This window comes from Caloenas nicobarica, chromosome 2, assembly GCF_036013445.1.
Source record: "Caloenas nicobarica isolate bCalNic1 chromosome 2, bCalNic1.hap1, whole genome shotgun sequence".
NCBI lineage: Eukaryota > Metazoa > Chordata > Aves > Columbiformes > Columbidae > Caloenas > Caloenas nicobarica.
The window spans coordinates 124458716-124482899 of record NC_088246.1 but is presented as its reverse complement, the minus strand read 5'-3'; the positions used below and the strand labels follow the sequence as shown (position 1 = coordinate 124482899).

Here is a 24184-nt window from a genome sequence, read left to right as displayed (position 1 = left end):
ATAGCCTCCTTTCATTTTCTGCTTCTGAAATCTAGGTATCATTTTATACATTTAAAAATAATAAATCTATCCATGTTTCTACATGCAAGATAAAATTGCATCTTTTATTTTAACTTGAACATACTTTTTAGGCTCAATAGCTATTTTTATAATTTTGAGAAAAATAAAATCATGTTGCTACCCATCCAGTCTCATTTCTTATCTTGCTTTGCTTCTCCTGGAGTGAAATCCTGGCCACAATGTAAGCAATGATAAACTTCAGGTGAATTGAATGACTCCAATATTTTTCCCTGTAAGTTTTCTTATACTATTCCCAATGTGTTTAGATGCAATTAGATTATTTAAAAATCCTGATACTAATAGCTACAGTAATTATTTTTTAATTTTTAATGTAATACAATAGAAAGTTTCTAATTATGTAGTTCATTAACAAATCATTGAGAAACTTATAAAATCAAGGTTTTCTGCAAGCATATTTTTTTCAAATGTTCAAGACTTTGTAGTTTACGGACAAAAAATATCCTGAGCCCCAGAAACTTGAGACTTAAGTCTTTAGTATTTTAATGGGAGCCAGATCCCTGACTCCACTTGGATTCTCAATGAAATCAGCAGGTCTAGATGGTGTAGGACCCTGCACAAATCCCATTTCCAGACTCTGTGTACACTCGTGATGAAACAGTAAAAAGGTGGTATTGGACACTGGCGACTTGGATGGGCTGCAGCGATATAGCAGCAACAAACATTCTGGCATTTATTTTAAAGTTCTGGGGTTTTGTTCATTTGTTTGCTTGTTTTATAAACTTATATGGCTTTTATAATGTATTTCGGTGCATATAAGGTGGTAGCCTTGGGAATGATTTTCATGCACTAGAAAGGAACTGAAAATAAAGCATGTTACCACTAAAAAAAGATGGTGCACCGCATCTAGTACTAGAGGATCATGTAGGACTTTGACACGCTCTGTGTGTTAAACATTTTCAAGGATTTCCATTTTGCAGTAGGACAGCTCTAGAGGTATCATAACACAGGACTGATTCATATTCAACAATCTGCTCTTTCAGATAAGAAACATCTCATTTAGATTTTTTTGAGACTTAAAATAATTAGTTTTGTACAAATTTTATCTTAGAATTTTGTAGTTTGTACTCGAGCAGCTATTTCTTCTAAGCTACTTATAAGTCTCAAATGTTGAAAATTTTCCACTTGGTTTAAGCAGATTGCTAGTCATCAGGATTTCTATTTCTAAGACCAGTTTTAAGTGTGCTTTTTTCTTCCTCTGTCTTTAATTTATTCTTGGTAGTTGAAAAATCACATATTTAAATTAGTCAGCTTGAAGTTGCTGAAGTAAGGGAAGTTAGGCCTCTCTGAAAGGAGAGAATTACTTAATGAAGGGTTTTTCCATTATTTGTGTCACTTGCATAATCTCTTGCAGTAACAACAATATATACGTGAAACATAAAAGATTCAGTAAGTAAAACTAGCTAGACATAATCCAGGCTCCCTGGCACCATGTACCTTCAATTTACTGATTATTTCCATCCAATATACTTCAGACGGAACTTCACAGCTCAGGTCTCCTTGGCTCTATTAGCCTCCATTTTATTTGATTTGAAATCACTCTAAAGGTAAGAAATCAGGCTAGCTGCTAGATACTATCTGCTAATTGCTCCCGCAGATAATGAGCACCCTAAGGGGCAAAAAAAGGTTACAAGGCCTATGGAGACACATCAGAAATGCATAATTTATGCTTCTTCCAGCAATTAACATTGCAATGTTTCTGTGTGCACAGTCTATCTTGCGCTGTTCGGCCTCCAGCTTTTCAGGCATTTCATTTTTGGATGGTTCACCATTAAACAAACTAGTGAAACCTTCAAAAATCTCCTTAGGGTTTTTTTGTCCCAAATCCTCTCTTGTCATATGCCTGTTATTTGATGGTGAAAGAATTTCTGTTTCCCTGCTCTTTGTTCTGCTCCACACTTGCCCACTTGCAGTCCAAAATAAGTGCCAAGTGGTGAAAAGTGTTTAAAATAATTAACTTGGCATCTTGTGCAGCTTCATTGCAAAGCAGAAATTATTAGTACAAATGAGTAATGCCTGTAGGACCTGTGATATAATTGTTGTTTTGTTTATGCTGACAAAGTATAATGTTTGCATTTTATTATTAAATCGTTATTAAGATCTTTGAGACAGTGAAGATATGTCTTCAGTATACAAGAGGCATCTATAATTATTAGAACAAGAACTGTAACATGTAGTGCAAGATATGCACACTTCATATCTGCCAGTTAAAACAGTCTCTGCAAATGTGCCAGATATTTCATATTCCATCCCTAGAAAACCAGTTTCCTTATGCATGTTTCTTTGATAAAGTGTTAGCAACACCAGCACTTGCAATCAAGTGGTCTTAGCAGGCCTCTCTACTCTTCTCCTTTGCTCCAACAGTTCTCTGAAGCAGCTCACAGATGCTGGTGGTGCGTGTGTTGGTCTCTCCAAACGGCGTCACTGATGAAATCTCATGTATCTTCTGATTCACTGAATTCAGATTGTGTCTGCCACTATGAATTAGACAAACGTGTTGTATGAGGATACTCCCAAGGTATCATATTCGAGCATTTTCTGCACAAGGCTGCAAGGCTGATTCTATGGCAGGTGGAACAAGCTGTTCCTTCCACGGAGAGCAGCACTCAGTCCTTTTTGAGGGCAGCCTAGATATTATAACTCACTATACGACCTGTAGCAGTATTAAGTCACAAACATTTGCAATGTCTCTCATTGCTGCAGGTTTGAGACACAACGGCTATGAGTTCGGCCATGAGTTCTTTAAATGCAGCATCCTATTTCCATTCTAAACTTTTAGCTTAGTCCTGGGTGATAATGCAGGAAAAGTTTTCATGGTGGAGGAATTAAAGATTTCCCAGATCCCAAAGCAATGCAAACTCCTGACATGCACACGGAGCCACGTGAAAGTTTTCTCCAAAGTTTTTTCAGGAAGCTACTTTGCAGTGAAAGATGAAGAAAAAACTGAACATATGTCCATCTCCCTTGATTTCAGTCATCTCAAAGTCGGCCATCGAAACGGAATTAATTACCTGGGCTCCATTTCTAGAGAAGATCAAGAGAGCATGGCATAAAAAATAAAATATGCTAAAATTATGCCTTTTTGCTGGCACAAAGTGCTGTAACCTAAGGATTCTGAAAAGACAGATCTAAAATAGCAGAAATATGCTGTTCTGAGAGGGGAAGAAGAAGGCAAGCACGTAAAGGCACTGGCCAGCAGAGTACAAGCACTTAACTGACCCACCAAACCTTAACTTACATTTTAATTCTCATCCCTATGAAAGATTCTCATTCCTTCTCATGAAGAGAAGTGAACATATCTAAAGGGCAAGTCATCTCACCTGTCTTAGATGCCCCTCAAGAAAGAAAGAATGTCCTTCAGATGCTTCTCTCCCTTAATTGTGTACAAAAGTAGCTTAAACAGGACAGCTAACTTTTAAACAGAACTACAGTTCAGTGAGATTAATTCCACCCTTAACATACAGTTCCCTTAGTATCATCTTCGCAATTCAGCAAGGCATTTAAATACAAGCCCAGCTTTCCACAGTTGAATAACTCTAATCACATGGACCAGCTTAAGTGTCTTGTTATACCAGAACTTGATATTTTCTTGAACTGAAAGCTTAACCCTCTGCGTGGCTGCCTCAGACTCCAGGCTGCTTGTTTATGACACTAATTCTCTTTAGTTTTCTTGAGCAGTAGCATCAGTATTTCAGAGGGCAAATGGGAAAAAAACCCCACCAAACTGTTCTAATTTCTTGGTACTTTTGAAAGAACTACATGGCATCATTTACTGCCATGCTCTGTGCTGCATGTCTGACTAAGAGTTTGAATTATTTCTGTTCTCCTTTGCCTAAACCTTTTAAATTTATTTATTCTCTGCTGTTATTTACTGAGACTGTCTTATCTAACTTTGTTAAGTGTTCTGGGACACAGATGGTATGAAATGCTCCACATATAATAAAGATTCATTGTTCAGGCAGCTCCCATGGCAGTTGATGGTAGAGATTACAGTACTGGGCCATAAATTGTATCAGTATTGTGTAAACAGGATATAGCTGACACTTGATGTTCCCAATTTAAAAAAAAAATACAAAAAACCATGTCAGTTTTTTGAGCAGCTTCCAATGATTTCTTCACATGAGAACCTAGGGAGCATATACAGACAGTTGGCATCGCTCAGTTTGCTGTAATGCTGATTTCAGGCAAATTTTCCTCTACAACTGGCTGAGGAATATATAGTTTAGGACAAAGCTTTTCTCTCTTATTGACCTAACTATACATGTTCTTGCACAAAACTCCCACCGATTACAAGAAGAATTGGATATGCAGAGCAGTATCTATAAGAAGGTATGGATAAAAAGCTCACTGAAACCAATGGAATAAGACAAAGCCTCCATCCAAACAGAGAACAGAAAGGAGAACATTGCTAAAGCAAGGTCACTGGCGATAGCTTGAATTCTGGCAGACAACAAAATAAGCCGAAAGAAATGTCAAGGGGTGATGCTGAGCAAGGGTGAAGGTGACACTTCTGCAGGCTGGTGTGATGGCTGGGTACCGCTGCTGATGATGCTGGTGTTGCAGTCATTCCAGAAAGCTGTCTTGTCTGGAAGAAAAGACTTGGGCCATATGCTTTTCTTCAGCATAATGTTGTAGAAGGACTTAGTCCCACAATGTCTCACAAGGGCTTTGAGAGAAGCTTTCATAGGGATGAGAATTAAAATGTAAGTTAAGGTTTGGTGGGTCAGTTAAGTGCTTGTACTCTGCTGGCCAGTGCCTTTACGTGCTTGCCTTCTTCTTCCCCTCTCAGAACAGCATATTTCTGCTATTTTAGATCTGTCTTTTCAGAATCCTTAGGTTACAGCACTTTGTGCCAGCAAAAAGGCATAATTTTAGCATATTTTATTTTTTATGCCATGCTCTCTTGATCTGCCTCCTTACTTCCTTTTGTTCTTTTTCTGTTAAGCAGAAAGGCAGCAGAAACAAGGCACTAAAGAAAATGCATACTGCTCCCTGACAACAAAATCTAGAGCCAACTGTTGCAGTCAGTTTTAATTTGTATTCCCTGGTGAAACCCTGAAGCTTACTGGGACACGGAAACACACTGGCTAGAGCAATTTATGATCGTGCGCTTAACTACTACTTTCTTAACGTCTTTTTTTTTCTTGCAATTGTTTAAAGGAAATGTTAGCGGAGATGCAGACTTCTGCCAACCCTTTGTAGCTTTTAGGACATTCACATGCAGGGTGAATTCACTGTCCTGAGTAAGGAGAGGCGGGAACAGGAAACGTGCTGGAGAGCAACACAGATTTAGTGCCTATTTCCCCAGAAATCTCTAATCTCAGTCCTGAGTCCCTCCACACACAAATGCAGGAACCACTCTGGGCAGTTTGCCTATTCTTCCCTTACTTTGGACACAGATGACATTTTGCTAATTTTTGTTGATTATTGTTTTTTGTTTTGTAGCTTAGTATTGTTTTATTAGTTTCTCGGTGTTTTGTTGCAGGAGAGTGACTTTGGTGACCCAACAAATTTATCCCTTCTCATACGACACCTGACATTCCTTTAACTATTGGGACAGGTCGTGTTGAAAGCACACTGTGAGTCGTACCATTACAACCTCTCTAACGGCTTTAGAGGGCTGAACATATTTTAAAGATTCTACACAGAGACACTCAGCAGCTAAAGCATCTGGTTTTGACAACAGAAGTACTGCTCAAAAGTGTCACCTCCCTTTTCTTCAAAATTTATGACATTGTCTTTAAAACTAGCACCTTCTGCAAATGACAGGGAGGGAAAGTGTGTTTGGGAGGGGGAATGGAGGGAAGGACAGGAAAGAGGAGGAAATACGATTTGTCACTGTGGATTAATAAGCCAGAGGAGGAATGTGTGGGCAGTAGTGCTTAACTGGAACCAGCATCAAATGCAAAAAACTAATAAACATTTTAGCACTCACTGGTGAGGTGCTAATGAATTTGTATGTATGTTCTTGTGTCCATACAGGGGAAGCAATAAAAAATCAACTGTTAGTTAAGTAATATTATCCTTAAGGAAAGATTCTGTTCCTCTTGGCTGTCTTATCAGGCAGCAAAAACATAGACCTACTTATATGTAAGTTCATAGTCTGATGAGCACGAGATACTTCAATAAAAAAGGAAAGATGAAAGAAAATCTAATTGTGCTTCAGACAACTCTGTATTTTAAATAAATGTGTGTATTCTAAATCAAATAATGATTTTATGGTGCTTATTAATGGAATCAAGATAGCATTATAAGATGCAGAATACCTTGTTACTGAATTATTATCCGTCATAAGATTACAAAATCTTAGTGATTTCACAGGACATCATAAAGACACTCACAAATATGTTCATGGTTTTTAACACTGTATGATTTCACACTTTTAATGGAGCAAGCTGTCATCTAGGTCAACAGGTATTTAGACAATTCTTCTGCAGCCATAACATACATACAAACACAGAATTGCAAACTTTTTTTAAGTAACAAATGCTTATCCATTTCAAAAGCATATTACCTATTTATGTGCTTAACTATGGATCCTTTTTCCTCACTGTAGATACCCAGTTTTTATAGTGTTTGTCAAAGTAACAGGTTATTAGTGTGTTACAGGAAGAAACCAAAATAGTGTCCCAAAGACTTGATCTAAAAGTCTGGTGTTCTCTTCACATTCCAGCTTTCCTCAGACTTCAGATCTTTGTCTTGTCACCTTCCAGACTTGGCTGTGGAGACATTTAGCAAAATTTTCTATACGGTTCTTGGGACCAGGAATTTGGTGTCTGAGAACCATCTTTCCACAGTCTTGCCAGCAGGTCTATTTTATTTCATGGCAGATATGGCTCATATGTAGAAAAATGTGTGAAAGTCTTTCAGTGGAATTCTCTCTGTGCTGGTTTTGGCTGGGATAGAGTTAATTTTCTTCACAGTAGCTAGTCTGGGGTATGTTTTGGATTTGTGCTGGAAACAGCGTTGATAACACAGGGATGTTTTCATTACTGCTGAGCAGCCTTACACAGAGTCAAGGCCTTTTCTTCTTCTCATCCCACCCCACCAGTGAGGGGGCTGGGGATGCACAAGAACCTGGGAGGAGACACAGCTGGGACAGCTGATCCCAACTGACCAAAGGGATATTCCACACCGTATGACACCATGCTCAGCATATAAAGCTGAGGGAAGAAGAAGGAAGGGGGTGACATTCAGAGTTACAGTGTTTATCTTTCCAAGCAACCATTACATGGGATGGAGCGCGGCTTTCCTGGAGATGTCTGGATACTTGCCTGCCCATGGGAAGTAGTGATTGAATCCCTTGTTTTGCTTTGCTTGCGTGTGTGGCGTTTGCTTCACCTATTAAACTGTCTTTGTCTTAATGCATGAGTTTTCTCACTTTTACTCTTTTGATTCTCTCCCCTGACCCATTAGGGTGCAGGGTGAGTGAGTGGCTGTGTGGGGCTGAGCTGGCAGCTAGGGTTAAACCACAACAATCTTTTACTTGAGGACTTTGTTCTACAAATTACTCATGTTAAGATATTTGTCTAACCATCTTCTATGATACCTTGCAATTCTTTTAACTTCTGTATATGCAGTGATCTGTCTCTTCTGTTCCAAGGCTGCATAAAGAGCTCTCTAGTTAGCATCAAATCTGGAAATCGGTTCACAGTATGTACAGATATAAAGACTGTCAAAACAGGAGATATTTTTGAAAGTCTGATCTGTTTGATTTGTTCTGTAGAGCCAGTTTAAATACTTCTGAATGCGTAATCGGAAAAACTTGGTCTCAGTGACTGTTCCCTAATGATGAAACCTTGAGTAGGAGAAAAAGGGCCACCATGCAGAAGAGTTCCCCAAGTGTAGTCAGCTGCACTGGATTTGCAGGTCAGCTATTTTACTGGTGTTACTGATAACAACTAGTGCAAGACACTACACTGAAAGGCATAAGAAATTCTACAAACAACAGTTCAGGAATATCCTGCCATGAAGAAAAAGGCTTTTTCTACCTCAGGAAACTTAAAATTCTGAAAGATACAAGAGTGTAAATACCTTCAGAATGGATGGATTGTAAGCACTTGCTGTTACAATTCTGATTATTATTATTATTATTATTATTATTTTTAAAAAGGTTCTTCAGTCCTTGGTCACTCTGACGGGTTGCTTGGCCTCAGTGATACTTTATGACAAAGAGATACCTTATACAGGCTAATACTTTAACGAGAGCACTTTCTGAATACACAGTTTTGACTTTGCCGCTGTTCAATTTACTAGTCCTTTAGCTTTCATGTTAGGTGAAGTACAGTGGTTGTGCTTTCCCAGAGATCACTCGCGGCTCCATACATTTCATCCAGCTGATTTTTTCAGAAGAGCTATTTCAAAACTCTGCTCATTCTCATTGCCTCACTTCCATCTCAGCTTCAGAAACAAACACAGGACCCTACCTGTGGAAAGCAGATTTTGTTACCCTCTTACATTTAAGCTTTTTCATACTGGGAAGCCTTTAATACAGAGATGAACTGGGATCCCTTTTTAGATTGCTCTGGGTCTTGGCCCACGTCCTTGTTCAAGCCTCAGCTAAAAGTGAATTTTTACAGCTGCTTGAAGTCATTGGGAATTGAAATTTAGAAGGGAAATGCTGACACCACCTTCCCCATTACAGCATTTAGCTACTTCTGTCATGCTGCAATCAGCCCGGTATTGTAAGCGTCTGTGTTGTGAGCCTCTCTGATCTAAACATTTGTTAGCTTAAAATATCAATTCAATTTCAGCCCATTATGCTCTGCTCAGAAAACCCATCTGGCTCCAAAGGCTGCTGCCATGCGATGTGCTGCCGCTGCGAAGCCAAAGGCCTGATCCCGCCCTTGCTTGCACCGCTCTGCATCTCAAGGAAGAGCATTGAAGCAGCTGAAAGTAAACCGCCCCAAAGCAGGTGTGCGGAATGAGTCAGTCAGGTCTATGGCTGCATCACGCGCTCTTTCCAACTTGTTTTCCCAGTTTTTCTGCTACCCTCATTATCAAGGAAGTGAAATTGAAAGACTGAAAAAAACCCATCAAAAGCAGAAAACACCTTTTGATTTTTTTTCTCGAGGACATGATTGTGAGCTCATTTCTTACCTGCTGAATCACTATTCAAGGCACCTTCAGACGCTTCTGAGACAGCTCCTTAAACCAAAATGGACTACATCAGAGTGGAAAGTAAAATCACGCTTTTTAAAGAAATGCCAAGAAAAAATGATGTTAAAAAGTCATCACCTGGAAGAATCACTTTTTACTGCAAATCATTTTAGTGTCTATTGTGCTTGCAGGTGAAAATACCTGATTAAAAACCTCTAGATGAGAGTAGCGGTCTCACGGTGTGCCTACGAGATCTGCTGGGACTACAGTGGGTCTGAAGAAAAGACACAGGAAGCCATTTTCAGTTTGCCTTGGACTCACATTGCATGTTTGCCTCCTTCTGCTGAGCAAAACCAGCAAAGAGATCAGTTGCCAAGGAAAGCAGTTATGTCTTGTGCTATATATAGGTAATAGGGATGAGAAGATGCCATGAGCACCCAGAGAGTAAATGTTATCGTGCCACTTAGGGTCAGGATCAAGAAGATGACCCGAGTTCATTTTTTTTATGGCTTTGGGGCATTTTACTTATTAAGCTTCATTACCAAGAGTGACTAACCTAGGAGTTCAAAATGAGCTCTGAACACCTCTCTGTGGCACGAGAGACCTGGGAAAGATCCAATTTAACTAGAGGGTGCACGAGCAGCTCTTTCCTATCTATCCACCTTTCCACTGATAATGAACCATTCAATACATTTTTACACAGAGCAGGAAAGAGAATATGAGAGCACCGAAGGCACTCGTTAAAACCTGAAAACAGCCTGAAGTTGCATAAGCTTTCCGAGGGCTTTGATGTGAGGGTGGCAGCAGATGGCTGGAGGAGGGGTACACCCCATCGTTCGCTTGCCCCCGTGACGGGGACGACAGCACGGCTCACGAAGCAGCCCCTGAGCTAGTGCAGTTTTTAGCACAGTAAGCTGAGATGGGGGTTAGTTTATTTAATGTCACAGACTGAAAACTGCAGCGAATCGGGACGTTTTTCGTGAGTCATTCGGCTGTCCCCACCAGCGGGGACACAGCAGCAGCCTTGCTCAGAGCGATACAGCAGCTGGCAAAGAGGGTTTGCTGCAGCGGATCTCTGCCACGTGTGAGTCCCAAAAGCCCCGTGGCCCCAGTGCCCAGCACCTGGGGGTGCTCCCAGTTGGTCCCTCGGCCACTCTCTGACCCCACCGCAGGGTTGCTGGGTCCTCCCGCGTGGGTGCTCCAGGAGGGTGCTGCTGCCAGAGCTCCTGCAAAACCCTGCCACAGTCCCAGGGGGCTGCTGGAGGGTGGCAGGGAGGACTGCTGGTGGCTGTGCTGGGAAAGCCACACAGAGAGAGGTTTCAGTTCACGCTTTTGAGTCAGTTAAGTGAGAATGGAAGAATTCCTCTGCACTTTGAAATGCCCACAGGGTGGGAAAGAGCGTGCAGACACAGCGTCTATTAAATGTAATGGGCTGTGATCAATAGTGATTTGGTAGCCTCATATCATGAAGATTCTTCCTGCCCAGGCTGTTTAACTCACGACAGCACACTGGCCACCCATGCACAAACGATACACTAAATGTCTCACTCAAAACTAAAACTAGAAATTCTCACTTCAACTGTAACACAAAAGCCATTAATGATTTGGTTTTCAATGATATTCATTATATAGAGAAAACAGAATTTAGTTTACCACTTTATTAACTGGCACTACAAGAAATAAAACCCACAGGACAAAGAAAAAAAGTATTTTAAATTTATTTTCATTATAATTTAGTTAAGAAAACCAAAAACTAATAAAACATATTTAATAGGTTTGTATCCCCATTAAGTTAGGTAGAATGTCAAGTCTAACATAAAACAGAGCTATTTAATACTTTTTTGTAAAACAATGCTCCTGTAAACTCCAGCCCGGTAAACAGTTTTTACTGGTGAAAGCAGTTCCAGTGACCCCAGTGAGAAGGCACCCAGAGCGGTGACCCAACCTGCTCTGCCAGAATGGACTTTTCGTTTGAATCTCACTATAGCACTGGCTGTTCATTGACACTTGCAAAACTCTGTGCAGAAAATGAATGCAATGGGTTGTGTTGATATTTGCAGTTCAATATTCACCTAGTTTATGCTAATATCTATAAAATAATTTATTGATACTAATTCCACCAGTGATTTCATCACCTGTGTTAAATCTTGTATACAACTAAACTTGAACCTCATAGAGGACACATTTTAGAACATGCAGTCCTACTTTGACCTGCAACTTTCAGCTAAAATCACTCTCATCAGAAAGGATTACTTTTCTGGTAAACTTTGCAGATAGGCCAAAAGGTACAAGATAAATAAGGAAGGGATATATCATGGACCAACACAGAAAATGGCTGAGAAAATTTCAGATCTATGTATTTGGGTTAAAGCTAGATGAGTAAATCTCCCAGACTGGAGCTTTAAAGGCCACTGCCTCATGAAGACTTCAAGTCAATTTTTATTTTGCAGCATTGTGCAGTCTTTGGGTAAGACACATCACGACTGAAATTTCTCACTTCTATATTAGCCACAAGAAAGCTTTTTCTGTGCCAAGCATGCATCACTTTTTTCTCACCACTGAACAAAAGTACCACTCATAGAAAACATAGTAACCCAAAATGAAACTACGAATTTGTTTGGCAAATGTTCTTTGATCACAACGAAAAGAGAACAGAAGAATATGCCACTAACTTTCTGACATTCCCCAACAGAAAAAATGCAGTGTGTAGGCAATATATCACGCTTGCAGAAACTAAATGTACTACTTTGTGTCTCAGGCTGTCCTTACCACTATGTATATATTAGCAGCTTTGTGGAGCCACTATTAAATTTAAAAACCTGTAGATAACCTGAAAGTAATTTTGCTGTTTTGTTTTTCTTTTTTTATTTTTTTCATTACCCCCAACAATAAGGAATTTCTCTTCACAATACCTCCAGGCTCATAATGATCTTAAAGCCTGGACCCATCAGAGGAGAGCAGCTGATGGGCTGGAGGGCAAGGCTGCCCTGCAGAGGCATCTCGGCAGGCTGAGAGGAGCTGCAAAAAGACTTACAAAGGCAAAGGAAAAATGTTGCATATTCATATCATTTTAGGCCCCCACTACAGGAAAGACACTGAGAAACTGGAGCGAGGCCAGTGGAGGGCCACTGAGATGGTCAGGGGCTGGAGCACACGGCATATGAGCTGGGTTTGGGTAGCCTGGAGAGAGGAGTGTGAAGCAAGCAGAGAGATCTAATCGCCATTCTCTCCTACCTAAAGGGGAATTGTACAGAAAACTCAGATAAACTTTTCTTCGACGTGTGCAGTGAAAGGGTAAGAGGCAACAGTCCCAAATCTCACCAAGGGAAGTTTTGATTTGCTGTAAGAAAATAAATTTTCACGGGGGTGGTGAGCACTGGTACAGTTCACCCAGAGAGGCTGTGGGATCTCCATGCACAGAAGCCCACAAAACTCAAAGAGACATGCCCTGAGGAACTTGATCTGTGTTTGAATGTGGCCCTGCTTCAAGCAGGGTTTGGACTAGATGATCTTCTGATTACTCTCCAGTACAACTTACTGTTTGATTCTGTGACAAGTTAAGAAATGATATATCTCAATCTGTATGAGTTGGAAATATCACTCACAGGTGAGATTATCAGCTTGGTGCCAGGACAAGCTGCATCAAAAGCTTTGAGAAACCAATCTCAAAAGAGTATTCATATGCAAACAGAAGTTTATATAAACACAATTCTGTCCTTTCAGACTGGCATAATTCTTTTAATGTATTACAAAACCTGTTCCTAAAGTTGAGCTCACATATGTAAATATATGACAAGATTTCGCAAAACTTAGTGAAGAAGGCACCCATCTAACATGGCCAGATGAAAGAAGACAAAAAGAGTAGCAGTAAAATGTATACTAAATCTTCCTAATTCTGTTTTAATGACCTTTTTCTATTAAAATGACATATGCAAACTTCATGTTGGTATGTCATGAAGCCTTACTGCCACTCATTCAGAATGACCTGCATAGCATGTTCATTTTTCCTGTGATTTCATAAGTGGCAAAAAATGGGCAATGAGCGGCCAAGCTCCACAAACGTTATTTTTTTTGTATCATATCACAAACTCATACTCATATCTCTATGTAGTGCCACGTGATCCTGTGGTCTTTTTATGACAGATTAATAGAAACTAAAGAAGGATAAAGATGCAAGCACAAACTGAGTTAAAAGGAGAGTCAGCAGAACATATTATTTGTGAAAAAATGTTGGAGTGAGTTCCACTCTTGTTCTTGATGTTGCTAGAGGAATTCGGGGTTTTTTTTCTGCACTTTAACAGAAAGAAGAAAAAAGCTCACTAATACCTTTTCTGGTTGACTTTCAGAGGTTGAGGTCCTGTATACTGGATTTGTTATAGATGTGCTAAGAAACAACATAATCACTGCCAGCTCTTTATCTTCCTGACAAAACCTGCCATGTTGCATACATTGCCTCTTTTGCATTTACAAGTTGTATTGATGTATCTTTCCTATAGATGGATGAACAAAGAGGGGACAGGATACCAGGAAAAGGAGGAAATAAAGCCAGGGGTGCAGGACATAAAGCATTACAGGGTTATAAAGAGAACTATACGGTTACAGAAACATGATGGACTTGTGATCACTCCCCAGGAACAGGTACTGAAAGGGAGCTGGTATTCAGAAAAGATGGAAATAATGGTAAAAGCGGTGCATGTGAATGGAATGACAGGCTAATGTTTCAGAAAGGGATCCCCGATAAAACAGATTCTGTTTGCATACAAAATTACTTTGGGGAAAAATAGTGGGTAGTTGTTGAGAGTCTGCTGTAGAATTCCAGAGTTAAATTTGGATATGGATAGAGATGTTCAAACTGTTATTACAGGGAGAAATTCTGCAGAGAATTGCCTCTTTATGGCAGACTCTAATTTCTAAGATATACACCAGAGAACAAATGCTACTGAAGGCAGCCCAGATATTCTGGAGTGTGACAACTGACAGATTTTCTGACAGAAAGCAGAGAGGCTTCTTTCTAAACTTAGTTATAGAAGGTGTTGAGGTTATTATAGGACAGCTAATTGTAAAAAGTAGAATCAGATCACATGAATGTTGGTTTAATTTAAATAAAATGGAGGGATAAACAAAAATAAATCTGTTAGAATTTTATCAGATTTTTAATGAAATGTGCGAAGGCAGTAGAAGTTAATTGTTCAAGGATTTCTCTGTGGAAGAGAATCAAATTTTCTTTAAGGCAAAATACAGAAGAACTTCTGGAGCTTCTAAACCCTGCAAAGCAAAAAGTTCTGGAAAAAGTCTCAAAAACTAGCTGTACACAAACCCACCTCAAAAATGGTGCCTAGGTGGAAATGGAAAATGGATGATCAGCAGTAAAGGCTGTGCCATATAGGTCAGTTTTCAATAAGGGCTCTTGAAACAAGGGCTCAAAGACAGCCAGCTGATAAGAAATGAGAACAGAAAGGAAATCTGCATTACTATGCGGCAGCGAAACTCAAAGCTCCTTGTTTTCACTCAGTGCAACCAGAAAACCTCTGCTTCAGGATTCAAAAAAAGCTGATGCATGAAATGCTGCTTCTGGTAAGAAGCATCTTAAGTAAGTCTCTCCACTCAGAACTGGTGCCATGCGACTGGGAAAGAGCCAATCTGGGGCATTTCACAATTACCTGGCTAAAACAGGTCTACAATACAGGCTTCAATACAATACAAAGCTTTAGAGCAGCTTTTAAAGGAAAAACTAATTACAAATTAAGGTAAACATAAAAGAAGATGAAAAATAACAGATATCTACAAAACAGCAGATCATAAGAGAGCCACAGAGGCTCAGCTAACTTGAAATCTTTCTTTTATAGCCACTTTCTCAAGAAATAAAATGTATCAGATTTAATCTATCAAAACTTTGGCAGAATGGTGATTGCCATGCTAATGGGAAAGTACTGGTGAAGCTTGAGAAGATGAGGGTTAGTAGAAGATAGGTAAGGCAGATAGAGGAACTAGGTAGAGAAAGACACTACAGAATCACATTGAAATGCTTTTGAGAAACTCTTGGGCTGGAGTAGGATTACTATGATTTTTTTTCAGTGCTGATTACCCTTGGAACCGATCTTGTCTGAATATTTCTCTTAATGACCTTGGTTTTAAAAAGTAATATACTAAGAAGGTTTTAGGAGACATCATCAATGTAGAAAAGGAGAGTGATATGTGGAAAAATTAGAAGTGCCTTGCAGGTTAGAAAAGTAGAAATGAGATGAAATTTAATTACGTGCATCTATTTGCTAATATTTTTTTTTTAATGTAATTGAAGCCTCATCAGAGTGACTTGACACCAGAAGAGCCTGTGTGTTTTAAAGGATCTTGAAATAACCAGGTTTCACCTCTGCAATGCCTGAATCAACAGGGAATTACAATCCTAGATCATACCTAGTGAGATATTGCCATGAGAAATATGAGAGCTCTGGAGAAATGTAATCTGGAGTACTCTTGTACAGCCTTGGTCATCCATATTCACCAAAGATGAATTCAGAATGGAACTGATGAGGGGAAAGTCTGTGAAGATAATCAAGGGAATGCAGAACCTCTCACGAGATGAGAGAATGCGCAGCAGGAAGAATGACTCTTACTTCCCCATCAAAGTGTCTCTTATTTCCTAATCTTATCTGTCTGTCACGATAGTCCCACTGGGTAGGGGAGAGCCATGCAATGCCATGTCTGAAAGGATGCATATTTGGACTGACTGGTGGCTGGTGCCTAACAAAAAGACTAACAGTTGAAGGCTGCCTTGTTTTCCCTTTAGTGGAAGGTCTCATTTTTCTTTTTTTTCCTTAGCTGCTTTTTTTCACAACATTTAAAGAAACATAATTATCTTTGAGATGTTAGCTGTTCTTTTACATTGATTTAAATAGTGCAATGGATCAGAAGTTCTTAAAAGTCATGACTGAAGGACAGAAGTGGACTATATAATCACATGAACCTCATTTCCTTAGGGAACAAGTGTAAAACCAGGGATGGCACAAAAATAAATAGGGGCAGACTGCTGATGAAATTAAAAAGGCAGGACAGCAGCAGCAGGTCTCTATCAATCAGATAATTAAACTTCCAACTGGTGTATTAGATACAAAGAATATAACTAGTTTTAAGATTCTAATCAGGTTATGAAATGGATTATACTACATGATCGCCTTCAGGAAGTCTTCTCCTGTCCTATCAGAAGCAAGGGTGTGCTAATGTGATGGCTCTGTCCTAATAAGTAAAAGATAACATTCTAAGATTTTCAAAGGAGCCTACAGATCTGTTTAAAGGTCATTTGCAGAAGATACATTTACTCCATAGTATATCATATTTGTTCAGCTTTGTCGCTGAAAATCTGTTTTTCCAAGTTGTAGGCAGAATCTGTGACTGTTGCTTCCTCTGCTTTTCTTTCTCTCTGGAAAGTCTGGGTGCTGGACTGCAGTGGTGCAGAACCCTGACAGCGCAGAGAAAAGCAGTGGCAGCTTGCCCAGAACTCAAGTGCCGCGCCTTATTTCCATACAAATATATATTGAATTGTATAATATTTTACATCAGATTTTTTTTTAAATTTGAAAAGCACTGCAAATGTAGGCAGAACTTTACAGAGCAATCCAAAATTACTGTGAAGGTCACAAAAAGAGAAAAGCTACGTGAAAGCATAGTGTTGTCCTCACAAAAAAATTGTACGGACTTAAATGAATTTCAGTTTATTGCGCTGATATGAAAAAAGTTTGAACTCCTGATGCACGAGGATGAGCTTTGCCAGAGGATTTTTTTAATGAACTAGCTAACACGTAATTTCCTTCTGCCAGATAAAGTTAGGACCTATCAGCCATGTCATAAACTGCCAGCAAGTCTCTGACCTTCTTCTTCAGCTCAGGCAGGAACAGGAATTTGTTTGGAGTAGAAGGACTGGAGAGCAGTGTTTGGTGGCACTGTGAACTTCTGTACGCTGGCTGTGGTGTCGGCATACGAACAGCGTAGGAGTTTCCAACAGAGCTAGTAGAAAATGGGAAAATAGTTGGCCAGGGAGATTTCATGGAAATGCAGTTTCAGCAGAATCCAGGAGCTCTATGGGAGTGTGGTGACTTCAGTGAAATTTAATGAATTTATAAACTGTTCTGAACTTCTCATTTTGCTTCTGCACTACTGTCAGTCTATATTAAGAACTGCAGCTTTATATGATATAAACTTTGATTAGACTTTGATTAAAGTTTGATAGGGACTTTGATTAATAGTACTGTATGGAGAAGCCAGAACAAACCCCCCGGGGGCTGATGAAGAAAAAAAATGTCAAGTGCTGACTAGCCGGCATAATATGCAGTAAACAGGAATGAGAAGCTAATCTATAATTTAAGCAATCTGTTAATTAATATAGCATAAATAATGAAATCTGTGGTAAATCCAGGGAGTAATCTTGTCTATCTGCTCATCTAGGATCAGCTAGAACACCGTGCCCTTGAGTCAGATGACAGTAACCGTAAGCTAAGAGATAGGAGTCTCTTTCCAATCAGATGATCAGCAGGATTTTTTGCTTGCTGATTTTTACTAATTTTAACATGGGAACTCTTTCTAAAATCAAATGGCATAGTGGGAAAACTGAAGGAAGTAAGAGGAAAGTGCCAAGGGATGACTGCCAGTCTGTGGGGATGATTCCAAAATGAGGTGCCAGAAAAAGGGACAGCCCTGAACTTCCCTACCCACCCTGATGTTGTGTCCCCCCTGTGTCGCCACGGCTGGCACTACCAGTCGTGTGACACTCCCTGCCCTGGGGAGTACAGCTGGATACCACTGAGGTTCAACCAAGTTAGCAACAGGGAAAATAATTGTGCAGCCATGGGAATGCCAGTGATGTGACGGGAGCACACAGCTTGGGTGAGGTGCTGGCAGGACTCCCCATGATTAAATAAAAGGTTTTTCAGGGGCAACCTGCAGGTTAAGTTGGCTTCAAGTGAATGAAGAGTAACCACACTGAGCCAACTTGCCAGTCCAGGTCTGTCAATGACTTTGTCTGTCCTAAAACCTGTTAAGCCAGCAGAGCAAAGGTAGTGGGATGTGGCCATTACGCTGGATGTCTAGAGACCCAACCAAGAAAGAGTCTCATAGCCTTTAGACTGTTCTTGGTGTGTTAGCAAACCTGCCTAATGCTTGGTCTAAGGCAGTTTATTGTGGAAGTGTTTGTTTTTGTAGTAGAGACTGTGAAACTACTGCTCATTTGCTAAATGGCTTGAAGGGTGGAGGCATTTTCGAGGGAATTACTTGCAGCCTTCTGAATTTATTTGGGTTATCCAATAAGCCAAACACTTTCAACTCCAGTATTTTGGCTCCCTGTGACTTCGAGGTAGATGCGTTGCAGGACCTGGTTGCCCAGCCCTGGGAGCAGAACTGAAAACATGGGGCGAAGGTCCCAGGTCCACAAGAAGTTTTAGGCAGCTGGTGTATGTAGGCTGCCACTGAGATCAGTTAGCCCACCCTGGCCTCCAGGCTATTGCTATTAGACTGTTTCTGGTAGCTGAACCAGCTCACCTGCAGATGGATGCAGGATGAGCATCAGTTGTTTCACTGGACTTTCTGCCACTGCTCCCCCCACGTGCAGAGCTGCCTCTTTCCTCATCCAGTTCCCACCTAGAACAGGACTGGTGAAGCTAGTGACTCTCACCATGAAGCTGCTTTGGAGATGACAGAGTAACCAAGGGAGAGGAGAAAGAAAAAAAGAAAAAGAAAAAAAAAGGGCAAAAAAAGGGCATCAAACTCCCAAACAAAACAAAACAAAAAACACAAAGCAGTTTGGAGGTGCTGCTGGCTCAACAGGCAAGTTGCTGTGGGACTTCTGCACTCATAGCACGTGAAGAGAAAGGAAGGGAAACAGACTCCCATGAGGAAAAGACTGAGGAATTCCTTATTTTGAAGGCACATCTGTCTTCTGGAGAGTTGATATTTCTTCAAAATCAAAGGAACCACCAGGGTGGAAGAGGTGGAGGTAATAGGGGAGTTAGCACAGCTCCAGCTCAGTCCAGCATCATACTAAAGTTGTTTGTCTTCTTGAGGAATCAACACTGAGAAATCAACAGCTTCCCCCATAAGCTGTTTCACTCCTTCCGCTCTAGGAGGGACCTGGCCGCTGGTTGTAGGCAGAATAAGAAAGACCATTGCCTCTAATTATGCCAGTTTTGATGAAATGTTAAAGAAGAATCAGATTTTTAGATTTAGGTACTGTTTTATCAATACTCAGATTTCTCTGGGTGCCAACGCAGATGAGAGATGCCACTCTAGAATGACTGTCTATGGCCTCCTGCATCGGCAACGTTCTGCTGCAGCACCCACAGCACAGGGGAACACAATCCTTGCTGGAAGTTCACACTGCAGTTTTTCAGTTCACACTTGGGGAGCACAGGCAAGTGCTGAAGGATCCTTGTGGTGAAGGATCCTTCTTGGTCTTAATAAGGTTGTATGTATAACACATGCCTGTATTCTTACCTTGATTAGCAGGGCTTAAGGACCGAAGTAAGAAATAATATACATCTAGCCAATATCCATTACAAAACACTGACAACATTCTCCTGTTGGGATTGATGCTATTTTGGTGCATTTGGAATGGAAAATATACAATTTCATAAATAATATATTTAACAGTTTTTCTTGTGGTTGTTAATGGCTTGACGTTAGAAATACCCTGCTTATAGACCAAGACATTTCCAGTATCACTCATTTCCCATGCCAAATTTGTGGTTTGTGATAGAAGTATACTTTTAAGAACGTGGAAAAGTGATGGCACTTATCAATTGTCATGATAACTTTGTCCTGTGGGACAGAAAACTAAAAGAACAATAATAAAAACCAAGTAGCATTCTCTAGACAAAGAAAATCAATCAAACACTCTGTTTATTGATCCATGTTAGAAATCTCTATAACAGGCTCAGTGAGTGGACAGCTAGCTGAAGCATATACCTTATGGCTAGACCTTTTAAAACTCCCAGTTGTAGCATGATATCACAGAGTGAAATTATGCTCTCCTTACGCAGCTGCACAGCAAATCTACCATCCTATAGCACAATGCATTATCCTTAACATTTCTTTAGAAAGGGAGAGAGAATGCAGAAAGAATTTTCACAGCTGGCAATGTACTAAAACATATTATCTTTCAACAGGAGAATATAATGGTACTACTGTTTAAGAAAATGCTACAACCTTGTTTAATTTTAGTTTTTTTAAAATGTAGCCTTTTCTCCTTGGAAGATGGAAGAGAATGGGGGAAGAGAGGATCAGTAAATATTTTCAGCCTTCTCAGCTGAAATCCATAATTATAGTTTTATTCCTTTCTGGTTTCTGATACATAGATTTCACAGAGCTGATTGCAGGCTTCAGGAACCAATTTTGCCTTTTAAATTGAAGCATTTCAGGTTTTCCCTAATTAACAACCACTTGCAGAATACATCACAGGCTTAATGCCTACTCATCAGCCACATTTCTCATAGACAGACCTGTTATTGTACTAAAATGAGGGCGAGAGGCCTTCTGTATTAATAGTTTATGAAGACAGCTAAATTACAGCTGACCAGACAGTATTCTGGCTATGTTCTTCTCCTAAACCTCTCTCTGGACTCTCTTTTTTCTGGGGGGACAAAGCTTCTTGAAGTGATTATACCTTCTCCTGAATGATAATAGTTTGGACTGGTAGCATCGTTGTGAGAAATAGCTGTAGGAAGTGCTTAGGCAACCTTTCTTGTACAGAGCACCAACTAATTAAAATAGAAACTTTGGGTCTCTTTTCCCCTTAAGGTGACAGAGTTTTAGCTCTAAAGAAACAAAACCAAAAAACACAGGAAGCAGGACAGCTGTTATTAGACATCAGTTCAAAGGGAAGGTAAATGAAAAGCCTCTGATTTATCCACGGGAAACTTGCCAGGATCAAGGTCTTCACACCATCATCCACTTTGTTCCTGGTTCTTTTTCACCTGATCAGTCTCACTGCATGTTACTCATAATAAGCTAACTAGACGCAGATCTTCTTGGAACAAGGTTTTATCTTGTACAGTGGCAGGAACATGACTAATTTCTTAAAAATAAATGGCAAAACCATTGCATTTCCTTCTTCCCTCTATTCTTCTGCTATTCCTCCTTTCCTCTCTTCACTCCTCACCACCTCATCATGTTTGTGTTACCTTCTGGATCCAAGTTCTCATTTACCTCATTCCCTTGTCAATAATTGCTGCCCACGTGCAGCCATAATGCAGAACTGTGGTGCGATACAAAAGGAAAGCTGTCAAGTAGCCAAAAGCAGCATTAAAAATGCAGGAGACAGTCTTATATATCACTGACTGACAACCCCTATGGCTGGACATACGAATGCATGTACCATTTTAAAGAAGAAATGACACTTGCTGAAAGCATCCACCTTAGAAGGAAACGCAGAGCTTGAAGGAATGAGTATTGTTGTAATGCTCAGGAGATTACTTGTATTATTTCATATAAACGTGGCCAAGAATTGATGGACATGTATTTCATAGACACTGGCATTTTCTCCACAGAATAGCTGTTTTCTGCTGTGCCGTTTTCTGGTTTGCATAATACCATATGAACCTCATTACTGCAGTTTGGAGGGTTTTGAACATTCGCAGAAAGAAGCATAGGGAGAAGAGCAATAGTTTGATTGATGCAATTTTCACATTGGCCCAGTGGATAATCAGAAGAGCTCTTCTATTACAAGGACATGCAGAAAGCAAAACATTATAAATCCTGCCCACAACCCAGGGCCAAGAAGAAAGGCTAAAAAAACTCTGGCAACACAGGCTTGCATGACAGTCATTGTTAACAGCTTAATAGCAGCTAGCAGGCAAGATCTGCTCTTATGCCAGGAGTACAAGGCACACAGCAGTTCGAAAGAAAGATAAATATGTATGTATAGAAATTACAACTTCCTAAAATGATAAAAACCAAATAGATTAAATGAGCCCCTACCTTGGAGAGCCTGGAGTGTACGAGTCTGTACAACAATACAGAGCTGCAGGACCAGCTGTGGTGCACTCTCCAGAAACGTGGCTAGCAAATGCAGCATACTCACATCTGCATACTCATACACCATTTTCCAATAAAACCGCCATCTGTCATTCTCTCCACTCTGTCGACTCCGGATACCCAAATATATTGTGTGGAAATACCTAGAAATAAGAGAGAGATGTTGTAGAGATGCAGAATGATATTTTACAGGTAGTGCTTCTGCTTGAAAATAACCAATATTTTTTCAATGTACTTCAAAATAATGGACATTTATATAAAAGGATTATTGTATTGCAATTTATAATATTTGATGGGATAAGAGCAAACTAAACTGAAGGCAAGACTTGCCTCCATAAAACCATTCTAAAAGCTTGGCATTATCTTATTTGTTAAATAGTATTCCTTTCAAGTATCCAGTTTTCTGAATTGAAATATAAGGGGAGATGTGTTGATTACATGGCCTCCCTCAGAGTTTTTTCAAATAATGGGGATAAAAAAGCTGATTCTGCAATGGTCTCTACTCAGAACCTGCAAAGAACTGATCTCCTTTCTGTGTGGCTCTATGTGACTTGGAAGACCACCCGCACTGCAAGCCTGGGCTGGTCTTAGCCTGGGGCCCTGCTATGGATGAGCTCATTGTCTTGCTTTTCCACCCGTCTAATGCATTGAATATCGTATTTCAGATACTGCTAAATATATAGTGCTTTTTGTCATAGTTTGACTATTTTAGGAGGAGAGGAGATCTGGCCGTGGGTTCCCTTGGTGACTGGAAGTGACTCACCGCAGTAGCTCCCATGCAGCAGCAGCAGTAAGAAGCAGCAGGAGCCAGGAGCACAACAGGCTGCTGCTGCTGGCAGTAGTAACCAGCAGATGAGAGAAGAAACAGTCAGAAAGCACGTGCCAGCTCTGGTGGCCAGTGCAAGCAGGGGGAAAACCACCTGGTGACCAGCTTCTTAAATAGATTTCGGTGGGCGCAGGAGCAATGAGTGGTTTTAGAAAGCAAGGGATGTTTTCTGATGGCCAAGCCACCTGGCTGCTGTGATGCTTTTTGTGACCCTTGCAGAGCTTGCAGCAGTCTCCCACAACACAGCGGTGTCACAGTGCAGTGACTACTCTGCACAGCCTTTGATCTGCTCTGTTATTCTGATCTGCTCTCCAATTCTGATCTGCTCTCCATTACCCTGCATCAGAAAGTCTAGGCTGCTAACCTGCCACTACAATTTCAGTTCAAAACTAATTAAGGCTGGCTGAAAAAACAATCTCACTTAATGAAAAAATCTGAAGATTAAGATATTGTCTTGCATCAGGGTATTTTGCATCGTACTGGAGTGCCCTGTTGAGCTACTAACTGACAGGGATCTCTGTTTCTCTTTTTCCCACCATATCTTTCACATGCTGATCTTGAAAACATTTCCTTATGATCTTTTTAATATGTTTTCACAGCACTTTTTTTTAAAGTGAAATAATATTTTCTAATAAGAAAAATGTTAGTAAATTTTAACCACTTCCAATATGAATTGTTTTAATTGGTTAAGATAGAACATTTCAGTATTTCTCCTCCTTTTCACAAGTCAATGTCTTAAAACCCTTTTCATAACTGGTGGAGCATGGTGAATTATGGAACCTCTTTTTATATAGGCTGCATGCAACCTTTCATCCCTCTCCTGTTCAATTGTAACTCTGGCAATATCCTTGCTGATGAGAAGATTTTTGGCCCCTGACTGGCAGAACAGCCCAATACTCACTTGTCCCCACGAGGAATGACTGCTGTGCTTGTACCCCATGCACCCTTGTACCAAATGTACCCTTGTACCCAGCGCACACGCCACCGCAGAGCCACAGCTTTACTCAGGAATATACATCAAACAAAACCAGGGAGTAGCACAGAGAAACAGCTGACAGGCCAGATCTGAGCCTGCAGCATTTCTCTTGACAATGCACATCAGAGCAATATAAAAGAAAAACACATTAAATTCACATTTAAATTAAAATCACACCAGGTGGCTTT

The 24184-nt window shown here is 40.2% G+C and overlaps 1 protein-coding gene across 1 annotated transcript in view; it reads right to left on the bottom strand.

Annotated features, from left to right (window-relative positions):
- Positions 1–24184, bottom strand: part of XKR4 (XK related 4) — a 222246-nt gene that overhangs the window by 55529 nt on the left and 142533 nt on the right. The window contains exon 2 of the mRNA XM_065629649.1: positions 22138–22337. Within this exon, the coding sequence (XP_065485721.1) occupies positions 22138–22337 (200 nt within the window). The remainder of the gene's footprint in view (positions 1–22137; positions 22338–24184) is intronic.